Source organism: Elaeis guineensis, chromosome 2 (assembly GCF_000442705.2).
Source record: "Elaeis guineensis isolate ETL-2024a chromosome 2, EG11, whole genome shotgun sequence".
Lineage (NCBI taxonomy): Eukaryota > Viridiplantae > Streptophyta > Magnoliopsida > Arecales > Arecaceae > Elaeis > Elaeis guineensis.
The window spans coordinates 5,415,613-5,428,403 of NC_025994.2; the positions used below are offsets into that span (position 1 = coordinate 5,415,613).

Here is a 12,791-nt window from a genome sequence, read left to right on the forward strand (position 1 = left end):
AAACGGGGGTGAGGTTGGGGTCGGGGGGTGACCAAGGGCAAGACAGGGTGGGGATGAGGGCGTGGGCAGCCGGTGGCACGACGGGGCCAGAGAGGGAGTCGGTCGGTGGAGATGGGGTCAGGGGGCCGGCGGAGATGGGGTCGGGGGGCGGTCGGGGGCGAAACAGAGTGGGGAGGGGGTCGGCCGCGACACGGCAGTGCCATGGGGCCATGGAGGGGGTCCACCGGGGAGGGGGTCCGTCAGGGAGGGGTGGGTGACGGTGGGGAGGGGGTAGGCCAGAGAGGAGTGGGTGACGGCGGGAAGGGGGTCGGTCGGGGAGGGGTGGGTGACAGCAGGGAGGGAGGAAGGGAAGTGAGAAACGAGGGTGGAAAAAAGAAAAAAATAAATAAATAAAATATTAATTAAATATTTTATTATTTGATTAATAAAAATAAAATTTGGATCACGATCCAAATTGGATCGAGATTGAGATCTGGGTCGAGATCCTGATTTGGATTAGGATCCAGATCGAGATATGATCAGGATCTGAATTGAGATTCGGATCGCGAGGGGTTGGAGAGGGCAGTGGCGCTGCAGGGGGTGGCTTGCAAGGGGTGGGTGATGGCGGCGACACCGCGAGAGCGGAGCTCGTGGGGGCCGAGTTCGGGCAGTGCAGGGTGTATGACGGTGCCGGCATCGTGGGAGCAGGGTCGTGGGAGGCCGAGTCCGGAGCTCGTTTAGGAAAAAAATATTTAAAAAAAAATATTTTTAGGCTAAAAATATTTTAAAAAATAAAATATCATTTATTATTTTTAGTTAAAAAATATTTTAAAAAATAAAAAACTATCGGATCCTCGGGATTAGATTTTATGTTATTATTTTATATTAATATTATTTTGCATGCTCAACTGTTTATAGTTTATTTTATATTTATTGCATAAATTTTTTAGTGTTACTGTTAGAATTTATAAAATTTTTTTGTTCCACTAGCACAATGCACATTGCTGTTGTTTATTATAATTTAATTATTTTATGTGCTGTTTTGTATGCTTTTGCTTATTATAATTAAATATAAAAAATATTTTTATTTTAAAAAAAACTTTACTAAAATTTTTGATGAAAAAATTTCAACGAAGAGTTACTCAGTAGTTATCTGTCCACTGTTCTCCGAATATATGGTGGATAGAGTGCGTAGGCACCATATTCACATCGTATACTTGGAGAACTATGGAGAGATACTGCTAAAATTTTTACAATATTGAAATAAAATATCAACTAATAATAATGATAAGATTATTATTTTTTTATTATTATTATTCAATATCATATTCATTTATATGTCAAGAATTGTAGGTATGGCACCAGGAGACAAATGACGATGTTCGTATTCGCTATCTACCCTAAAGGCTGAGGCACCTTCACCGATTTCCAGTGTCGCACCAACTCTATCACTAGAGGGTCCTGCATTGACAAGTCCCAGTGAGATGGGTTCGAGTGAGATGGATCCGAGTGATATTATTATACTTTTCATATAATAAAATTTGATTTTTTTTATTTGGATAGCTATCATACTAATGATTTATTTATTGTTGTTTTAGGCCAGTCTCTACCAATATTGAGGCGAGGGCGAGGTCCATCAAAGAACCTTACTCTAGAGCATCGAAGACGCGAGTACCTAGGACAGCGTCTCCGTATCGAGATACCACCCGACTACACCAAGCCCATTAAGGGATGGTGCAAGCCATAGCAGATCGAGTTGGGCATCATATGTCGCAACTATGCCCCTGTGATGCTTTTCGATTGGCGTCACGTTGTATCGGCTCAGAGAGAAGTTTTCTACATCCAGTTACAGGTAAAATAAATTATACTGTGAATATTTAATTAGCATGGTATTCTTCTAATATTTGTTATTGGCAGGGTGTATTTGATATTATTGATTTTGAGAAGGATCGTGTGCAGCGAGCTGTGGATGCTCATTTATCTTTATGATTCAAGAAGTATCACCACCACATCCATCAGCATTGGTATCATATAATGTAGGATCATGGGGTGGAGGCAGTACGACAGTGGCCCTATGACAGCATTACTATAGATAATTGGACTGTCATATACCGACATTACGAGGATCCGGCATATCAGATTATACATCCAATTTTTTTTTTTAAAGTTTAATGATTGAATCATTTATTCTTAAATTCAGTTTGTTACCTACTAATTTGACTGCTAACTGTACAGAGAAGATGTGCCCAGAATATCACGAATCAGACTAGACAGACCGTACTGCATTATAAGGGTTCGAGGTCATTTACTCGTCATATGGAGCAGATGGTAAGTAATTTTTAATTAGTATATAATTTTTTAGCTATTTAAAATTTTTTTAATTAATTATTCTTAAATTACAGAGAGATGCTAAGAGTGGCAAGCTTCTTGGTAGGATCGATATCTACCAATGGACCCACCAGTGACGGTCAGGGGAGTGGACGATGGAGAGCCAGGAGCTCTTTGTAAGTTTTTTTTTAATTATTTTTTTCATTCATGATTTGATTTTCAGTATGAAATTAAAATAGCTATAACTTTAATTTTTCAAGATCGTATGATAGACATCAGATTCCAACCTACCCTTGAGGGCTCGATCGCACTTACAGATGACGAGATTTGTGATCAGATGCTTAGGATGAGATCCTGTTATGTTAGAGATCTAGGGCATGGGATCACTGCTCCCTCATCCTCACGCTCGTATAGAGCTAACATCCATGCTGTCTGTGATGCTCGACTGACGGAGGTGCAGAGGCAGACTGAGCAGCGAGTTGATGAGTTGACTGCATGCGTCGATGAGTACCAACAGCTCCAAATCTAGATAATGGAGCAGTTGGCGTAGATGGAGTAGATGATGTAGCTGATGAGACAGCAACAGGCCAGTCCGAGCTATCTGAGTGCTCTCCTTCCCCAGCCCGTTCTCCTTCTGCAGATGCCAACACTTGATAGCCTATTTGTGTAGCTTTTTATTTTTATTTTAGATCTCTTATAATTTTAATATAATATAATAAAATGATAAAATTTATTTTTGAGCTTATTGTGTAAATTTTTTATTTTAATTTTTTATTTTTAATTTATAAAAAATATTATAAATATAAATTAAATAAATATATTCATAAATTATTTTCAAAAAAATATCTATAAATTATTAGCGATGGAATTATTCTAGAAGAAATATTGGTCCCCAAAAAATATATTAGTGATAAAAAATTGATCGTAAATAAATTTTTTAATAAATTTAAAAGTATTAAAATTTTATATTAAATTAATAGATATAAAAATATATATTAAAATTTGAAAGATTTATGATGCAAAATTTACGTCGCTAATATTTTTTAAAATTTAATTTTTTTTTAAAAAAATAATTAAATTAATAGTGATAAATTTAATATTTTCATCGTAAATAACCATATTTATGATGAAAAATTTATGTTGCTAAATTTTTTTAAAATTAAATTTTTATACAAATTTTTATTTAAATTAATAGTGATGAAAATAATTTCATCGTTATTAATTTAATATTTATTAGTGATAAAAAATTTTATCAAAAATTACGGTATTTGCAACAAAAAATTTACATCGCTAATATTTTTTTTAAATTTAATTTTTATAAAAATTTTTAATTAAATTAATAGCGATGAATATAATTCATCGTAAATAATTAATTTCATCATAAATTATCTTTTTTTATGACTATAATTTTTCATCATAAATAGTCTTCGAAAAAATAATTTTTTTAACGATGAAAATTGTTCATCGATAATATTGATTATTTGCGACAAAATTTTTTTTCCATTGTAAAAAATTATTAACGATGATATTATTGATGACTAAATATTAGCGATGAAATTTTTATCACTAATAACTATTAGCGATGAAAATTAGTTATTAGCGATGAATTTTTTTTATCGCTAATATTCTATTTTATTGTAATGAAAGATTTAAACAGATTGGGCCTGCTAAGTTTCTGAGTTTTATGGAAAAAAGGCTTCACATATCTAAATTTTAAGGTTTTGCAAACACATATGTTTGAGGAGATCCAAATCAGATTTTAGCTAAACCAAGTTTTGATTTAAGAAAAAGAGAAGTATGACAAATGCAGGGAGCCATGTTTTTTTCTCAAAAATTGTTTATTCTAAAATAAAATCTCACCCTTCTCAGAGACCAGATCTACATCTCTCAGTCACATCCTGACATGTCAAAAGAAGGCCAGACTATCACCTCACTCCTCCATTACCCCTCTTTCCCTCGATTCACCCCTCCTCTTCCTCCACTTTTTCTATCCATCCTTTTGTCTTCCTCCTCTTCATTCTTACAACCAAACAACTAAATAAAACAAGTTTTAGTCATACTACTCTAACATGTCTTGTTTTTACAACACTGACAAACTAAACCTCCAAGGACCTCCAAAAGAATAATGTTATTAAATCACTTACTTAGGTAAAAGTTCTGGTTCCATAGCTATAGCACGAAGCACTTGGGTGTCCATGCAGCCTTGAGATATAACAGTCTTGCTATATTGTGATATCCTTGTTTTGCTGGAATCATCCATATTTGAGAACACAACAAAATACTTGGGAATTTTCTCAACTTCAAGTCCATCACTGTCTCCACATAGATCATTGATCTTCCTGATGGTGGACACAGGCATTGATTTAGAAGCTTCTGTCTTTGCAGCACATTCTGAGACCAGTAAATTACAATTTTGCTCATATCAGAACTTTTATCTGTTTTACAAGGAAAAAACCCCAAGCACAAATTAACAAACAACCCAAGCACAAATTAAAAAATGGGTGAAAAAATTTGTGCATTAGGCTTACCAATCATTTCACCACTTTGAGAAACAACTGCACCATCATGTTTTTCTCCTTTGCCTTCAATATGATTTTATGTGGAAGTTGTAACTGTGGCATGAGTCAGTCCACGGGTTCCATTTGGTACATTCACTACTTGTTAAATTATGTATCTTTGGAATAAAATTATGCATATACCAATTCTCACATAATTGCTGAGAATGCAATGTGAATTTTGAAAATCTATAATTTGTGTTTCCTGAAAGCAATGACTTGTCAGACCCTCCTGACAATGCTTCCTTAGATACGTACCTTTGAATCAGAAATGGCGTTAGGACATAAAAGGCCATGGACAACGTGCTGGAACTCCCCATGGTCCTTTAGCTCCATGGTAGGTAGTGCATCACTAGCCTTCTGCACTGTGTCACCTGCATTTCTGCCAGTATGTGTCAGCTCAACATCCATTTTACTATCATTTCCATGAAAGGAAGAATTATGCTCAGCATTACACAACACGTACCGACGGGATCAAGCATTACACAACACCGACGGGTAAACATAAGAACTTTTTCATTTCATCTATAATCTTTGATTATATGACAGTTCTAGGATCAAGCCAGCATACCAAGAAAAAAAAAAAAAAGAAGAAGAAGGGAAAGAGGCAAGTTGATCCGTCTAGAGGTCTACTCGCCGTGCCCCAAAGATGGGTTCTTGTTCAATGAGTCACTCCTTTTCTTGGGATGACTAGTGAAGATAATGCAGATCATGGGCATGTGGCCGTGGTCACTTTCCTCCTATTCTCAAGGAGGTGGGGCGTTGATCATGGGTTATGGAATCCATAAACAAGTCCTAGTTTATAGTGGGTAGTGGGTGTTAATTGCCATGGTGGCTGTTTGTGGTTCCTAGTATGTGGGGTGTTGGTTGTGTCTAGCGTGTATTTATACTCGAGTCTACTGAGAATGAAGTTAAGTTTTTTGATAGAGTTTCCACAAAAAATCTCTGGATCCATTTTTTTTCTTGTTAATCCAACATTTTTTTTCTCCTATCCCTCTTCTCCAAACTAATCATTGTAAAAGAGAGTTTTAGTCACCTCACCGTGTCCCCATTGAAGTAACACAGTGGTATTAGAGTGCGGGTTCCAAGAAGAGCAAGCTCGAGTCTTCCAATGGTGAACAACACCGACGGGATGAATGTGTCACAGCCGACGATTCCCATTTTCAAAGGGAGCGGCTATGATTTCTAGAGCATGAAGATGAAGATGCTGTTTATCTCACAAGATTTGTGGGATTTGGTGGAGAAAGGATACGTTGAAGCTGAGGTTCATGTTGAAGCTCTCAGAGACATCAAGAAGAAGGATGCTAAAGCTCTCTTCTTCATCCAGCAAGCGGTAGATGAGACTATCTTTCCTCAAATTTCAGCAGCCACTAAAGCAAAAGAAGCTTGGAAAGCACTCCAAAAAGGATGTCAAGGTACTGCTAAGGTACTGACTGTCATACTTCAAACACTTCGTAGGAAATTTGAGAGTTTGATTATGGAAGATAGTAATTCTATGCAAGATTACTTCTCAAGTGTGGTAGAAGTTGTGAGTCAAATAAGGTTGTATGGGGACAACCTATCTGATGAAAGAGTTGTTGAAAAAATTTTACGAAGCTTGCCTATGAAACATGATCATGTTGTGGCTACAACCGAAGAATCTAAAGACTTGACTACTTTTTCTATTGATGAGTTGTTTGGATTTTGTTAGGATTTGACGTCTCGAGATTCAGTCCATATTGAGCCCACAGCGAGGTTCGCGGTGAAAAACGGAGTCCAACGAGACAAAGATCATCTGAAACGGAGCTCGGATGGAGGAGATATGAGCTTTTGAAGTCGGCACGAGAATCGAGGAGGTAGAGAACCGCCGGCGACCGGCGGCGGGCGGCTGCGGCGCGGCCGCAGGCGGCGGCGGGCGGGACGCGCGACCCAGGCCGGCGCGGGACGCGCGACCCAGGCCCGCGGTCCAGGCGGGCGCGCGGCCCAGCTTGGCGCGCGGCCCAGCCGGGCGCGCCGCCCAAGCGCGCGCAGGCGCGGCCCAGGCCAGCGGCCTGCTGGCCCCCTTGCCCCGGTCCACCGTGGACCGGGAGGTCCACGGCGGGGCCTGTGGATCGCGTGGGCATTTCCCACGCGTTTCTCGCGGTCCATAGTACTATTCCATGGACCGGAGCGCGATCCGACGGCATGGGTGGCTCCCGGTCTTGATCGGACGGTCTGGGACGTGATTTGGGTTGATTAAGGAGTCCTAATCACGATCTAAGTCGTGATTAAGGTATATAAAACCCTGTGACGAAACAGAGAAGTGCAGAGGTTCAGTTTTTTGCATCGTACGGAGCCGTACGAACCCGAGAAGAGAGAGAGAGGCGAGAGCGCTGTGAGAGAAGGAGCAGGAGGCTCCTGGACAGCGGTCACCAGGCTCTTCAGGGGTTCAGGGGGTCTTCAAGAGAGAGAGAGCTTTTGTAAGGGAAACTTCAGGTGAGAGAGAATTAGGTGTACAAGGGTTGAGGGTGAGGTCTCCTCTTGTAAAATTTTTTTTTTCATAGTGAAGTTTGCATGCCCCGTGGAGGCGAGCCCTTTTGTGGCTGATCCACGTATTTTGATTATTTTTCTTTTGTTTTGTTTCTTCTTTCTTCCTGCTGCATCGCGTGGTACTGAAAGGATCTTGGGAGGTGGTGTCCCGGCCAGACATCCACCCAACAAGTGGTATCAGAGCAAGGCGGTACAAGGACGCAGATTACAGCGGTGGTGAGCAAGACTGAAGATGGAGAAAACAGGAACAATCAAAATAGAGATCAACAAGTTCGATGGTAAGAGCAATTTCTCCTTGTGGCAGGCAAGGGTGAAGGACGTGCTCATCCAACAGGGGTTGATCGATGCTCTCTTGTGCGATGAGAAGCCGACCACCATGGAGGTGCGGAATTGGAAACGGCTACAGATGCAGGTGGTGAGTACCATCCGCATGTACCTGGCGGATGAGGTGGTGATCCATGTGCTGAGCGAGACTTCTCCGACGGTGCTGTGGTCGAAGCTCGAGGAGTTGTACATGGCGAAGTCTCTCACCAACACTCTTTTCCTCTGGGGGCAGTTTTACCAACTGCGGATGACTGAGGGACAGAGCGTACAGGAGCATCTGAGCCACTTCCAGAAGATCCTCACCGACCTTCTCAGCGTTGGCGAGAACGTTGAGGAGAAGACCAGGGCGCTGGTTTTGCTGGCGTCGCTTCCCCTTTCGTACGAGTCCTTGGTGACTGTTCTTCTAGTGGGGAAGAGCACTATCAAGATGGACGAGGTCACCGCGGCGATACTCCAGAACGAGGTTCTCAGGAGGGAGAACCCAGCTTCGAGCTCAGGTGGCGGTAGCTCAGCTTTGGTGGCTTCTGGAGGTGCAGGAGGCGGTAGGTGGAGCGACAGGAGATCGCAACGAGGGCGGTCTAAGTCCAGGAGGGACTTGAGCAAAACCAGGTGTTACCGATGTGAGGAGTTGGGGCATCTAGCCAGAGATTGCCCTCAACTGAAAAATCGGACGGTGGTTGCTGTAGCGACGGCCGGCAGTGATTCAGATGGAGATGTCCTGAAGATATCTGATGAGGTATCTACTTCTTCCCAGCAGTGGATATTAGATTCTGCATGCCCCTATCATGTATGTTGCAGAGAGGAGTAGTTTGACTCCCTGGAGAACAGTGAGGTCACTGTATATCTGCCGGATGGATCGAGCTGTGCGATCAGAGGCATTGGGACGGTCAGCTGGAGGACACATGACGGTGCAGTGAGGAGATTGAGGGAGGTCCGATACATATCCGATTTCAGGCGGAATCTTAACTCACTTAGCATACTGGATTTGAGAGGCTACAGGACGGTAGCTGATGGAGGAATCCTGAGGGTGCTACGTGGCGATAGGATTGTGCTGGAGGGGAAGAAGGAGAGCAGAGGACATTATTACCTGGCAGGGAGCCCAGTGCGAGGTGGAGCATCGGGAGCCAGGTGGAGCCCAGAGCGAGGTGGAGCTCCAGGAGGCGGATCGAGCACGAGACAGGAGACTCGGGAGGACGAGAGGCGACGTCGCAAGGTAAGATTCCTATTGCCGCAGGATGATGCCCCGAGCAGGTCTCAGGTCAGGAGGAGCACAGCATACGACGGAGATGGGATCGAGCAGCCTGGCTCGACTCCCATGTTTGCCCATCCATGATCAGCAGGCGATTGCCCCAGGGCATGGGGGCGAGGAGATCCAGAAGCTCTCGAAGTTTGGAGGAGGCCGAATATCGAGTCGAGGTGGAGATTGTTAGGATTTGATGCCTCAAGATTCAGCCCACATTGAGCCCACAATGAGGTTCGCGGCGAAAAACGAAGTCCAACGAGACCAAGATCACCTGAAACGGAGCTCGGATGGAGGAGATACGAGCTTTTGAAGTTGGCACGAGAATCGAGGCAGTGGGGGACCGGCGGCGGCGTGCGGGACGCACGATCCAGGCCGGCGCGGGACGCGCGACCCAGGCCCGCGGTCCAGGCCGGCGCGCAGCCCAGCCTGGCACGCGGCCCAGGCGGGCGCACGGCCCAAGCGCGCGCAGCCCCGCGCGTAGGCGCGGCCCAGGCCCGCGCGCGCGGGCCGGCCCAAGCCAGCGGCCTGCTGGCCCCCTTGCCCCGGTCCACCGTGGACCGGGAGGTCCACGGCGGGGCCTGTGGACCGCGTGGGCGTTTCCCACGTGTTTATCACGGTCCACGGCACTATTCCATGGACCGGAGCGCGATCCGACGGCATGGGTGGCTTCCGATCTTGATCGGATGGTCTGGGATGTGATTTGGGTTGATTAAGGAGTCCTAATCACGATCTAAGTCGTGATTAAGGTCTATAAAACCCTGTGATGAAACAGAGAAGTGCAGAGGTTCGGTTTTTCGCATCGTACGGAGCCGTACGAACCCGAGAAGAGAGAGAGGCGAGAGCGCTGTGAGAGAAGGAGCAGGAGGCTCCTGGACAGCGGTCGCCAGGCTCTTCAGGGATTCAGGGGGTCTCCAAGAGAGAGAGAGCTTTTATGAGGGAAACTTCAGGTGAGAGAGAATTGGGTGTACAAGGGTTGAGGGTGAGATCTCCTCTTGTAAAATTTTCTTTTTCATAGTGAAGTTTGCATGCCCCGTGGAGACGAGCCCTTTTGTGGCTGATCCACGTATTTTGATTGTTTTTCTTTTGTTTTGTTTCTTCTTTCTTCCTGCTGCATCGCGTGGTACTGAAAAGATCTTGGGAGGTGGTGTTCCGGTCAGACATCCACCCAACAGATTTCTTCAATCTCATAAGGATAGACTGAAGAGATACAATGAAAATTCTATTAAAAATGTATTTCATACTAAGTTGTCTTTGTCAAAAGAAAATGGAAGCACAGGTGATATGAGCAACAGAATTCCCCTCAATAGAGGATGCGGAGGATGTGCCTACAGAGGTAGAAGAGGAGTTGGACGATTTAGTGTTCATCCTCATTAAGGTCGTGATGGTCAACAGCCCAATGAAAGCAATCACAGAGTTGAAAGTCAAAAACCCCAATGCTACTATTGCAAAAAGTATATATGGTCATAAAGAAAGATACTGTTGGTTCAAAGAAAAGCTTGCCAAATTTGTTGAAGAGACAGGAAAGGTTGAGAATGAGTATTTATTTTTTGCAAGTTCTTCCAAGGAGTCTAACAAATCTATTTGGTATATAGATAGCGGATGCAGTAGTCATATGACAGGAAACATGGAGGCTTTTACGAAATTGGACAAATCACTAGTATCCAGTCAAGTGAAGATGGGAGACATTCGTAAAGCACAAGGCAAAGGTATTGTGAAGCTAAACTCGTGTGGCATGAATTCAATTAAGGATGTCCTTTATGTGCCTGATTTGGATCCGAGTTTATTAAGTGTTGGACAATTTTTGATGGAGGGGTACTCTCTTGTTTTTGAAGATTTGAAATGCTGTGTCTATAAGGATAGAACAAAAACTCAGTTGGTAGCATAAATTCCTATGGTTTAGAACAAGATTTTTCCTCTTAGTCTTGATTGCAGTGAAAATCATGCATTAAAAGTATCCTTATTAGATGAAAAGTGGCTATGGCATCATAGGTTTGGACACCTGAGTTTCAAAAATTTAAGTGTCTTGTCAGATATGGTATATGGTTTACCTCCAATTAAGCATGGTGATGATATTTGTGAAAGTTGAATTCTTGAAAAGCAACATCGTGATATTTTTTCAAAAGGAAAGGCATGGAGAGCCTCTGAACCCCTTGAACTAGTACATGTAGATTTATGCGGCCCTATGCAAATGCCATCACTTAACAACAGTAAATATTTTGTTGTTCTTGTTGATGATTTTAAACGGATGACTTGGGTTTACTTTGCTAAGGAGAAATCAGATGCCTTGCCTATTTTTAAGAAATTAAAAAATTATGTTGAAAAACAAAGTGGTTATGTTCTTAAAACCTTGCATACTGATAGGGGAGGTGAATTTCTTTCTAAAAAATTTGATGTATTTTGTGAACAAAATGGCATCCATAGGTAGTTGACAGCATACTACATACCACAACAAAATGAGGTGGCAGAGTGGAAAAATAGAAGCTTAGTAGAGATGGCAAAAATATGTTGAAAGCAAAATGTCTTCCTAAGAGCTTTTGGGCTGATGCAATTCACACTGCGGCTTATCTTCTCAATCGGAGCCCCACATCATCATTAAGAAGCGTAGCTCCTCTTGAAGCATTGAGTGGATGGAAGCCAAAGGTAACTCATTTGAAAATATTTGGCTCTATTGCTTATATTCATGTTCCATTTAAAAAGAGACAAAAGTTAGATAATAACTGTATGAAATGCATATCTGTTGGTTATAGTATTGAAACAAAAGGCTATCGCCTTTACGATCCTCTAACAAAAAAACTCATAGTTAGTCGAGATGTGATTTTTGATGAACAAAATGCATGAGTGGAAAGATTTAGAACCTGCACCTTGTCAAATCCAAGAGGCTGAAGACTTGATGGGAGAAGAGGATCATGAAGATCCACTCTTTCCACCTTTTCCCCATCTTCGTCATCCTCCTTGTCTTCTTCAAGTTCCTCATCTTCCTCTATATCACCACCAAGAAATATGAGGTCCTTGACAGAAATATATGAGCAATGCCAGTTTACTCATATTGAAGAGCCAAGTTCTTATATGGAAGCAATGTAACATAAAGAATGGTGTGATGCCACCACAAGAAATTAGATTTTTAGTGATAAAATTTTAGCGACAAATTTTTTTTTTATCGCAAATAAGTATGTTTTTGTAATAAAAAAATTATTGTAAAAAATAAAGTATTTACGATGAAATAAAATTTTGTTGCAAAAATTACATCTTTTGTGACGAAATTATAATTTTCATTGCTAGAAGTTAATTTTTAGCGATGAAATTTTTTTCATCACTAGAGTTTTATGTTTTTGTGATGAAATAATTTTTTCGTCATCAAAAATAAAATTTGTTGCGATGAAAAAAAATTTCATCGCAAAAAATTAGCTTTTTTTGCGATAATTTTTTTTGTTGCAAAAAATTATAGTTTTTACGACAAAATTTTTTATATTTGGTGATGAAAATTTTTATCGCTAAATATTATTTTATTAAAAAAAATTAAATATTTTATAATAAAATTTTAATTTTTATTGTTAGAAGCATACTTTTTAATGATAAATTTTTTTTTTCGTAGCTAGAGTTTTAGTTTTTTGCGATGAATTTTTTTCATCGCTAAAAAAAATATTTATGATGAAATATTATTTTCATCACTAAAAATTGATCTTTTGTGATGAAAATTATTTTCGTTGTAAAAAAAATATTTTTAAGATAAAATTTTTATTTTTGACGATGAAATTATTTCATCGCTAAAAATTATTTTATTGAAAAAAAATAAAAATTATTTTAAGGCAAAATTTTGGTCCAAAACGTGAGAGAGACCCTCTTGGTGTCCCACA

At 41.2% G+C, this 12,791-nt stretch overlaps 1 protein-coding gene and 1 pseudogene across 1 annotated transcript; one reads left to right on the forward strand and one right to left on the reverse strand.

Annotated features, from left to right (window-relative positions):
* Positions 1-4,447: 4,447 nt before the first annotated feature.
* On the reverse strand, positions 4,448-6,023 carry LOC140855194 (uncharacterized; annotated as a pseudogene).
* Positions 6,024-10,318: 4,295 nt separating this feature from the next.
* On the forward strand, positions 10,319-10,822 carry LOC140855195 (uncharacterized). The gene has a single exon (XM_073251071.1). It carries the CDS (start codon positions 10,319-10,321, stop codon positions 10,820-10,822), a length of 504 nt encoding a protein of 167 aa, XP_073107172.1.
* The last annotated feature ends 1,969 nt before the right edge of the window (positions 10,823-12,791 follow it).

Excerpts from the sequence above, each read along its gene's own strand:
- LOC140855195 (XM_073251071.1), top strand. The coding sequence starts at position 10,319 with ATGGTCAACAGCCCAATGAAAGCAATCACAGAGTTGAAAGTCAAAAAC.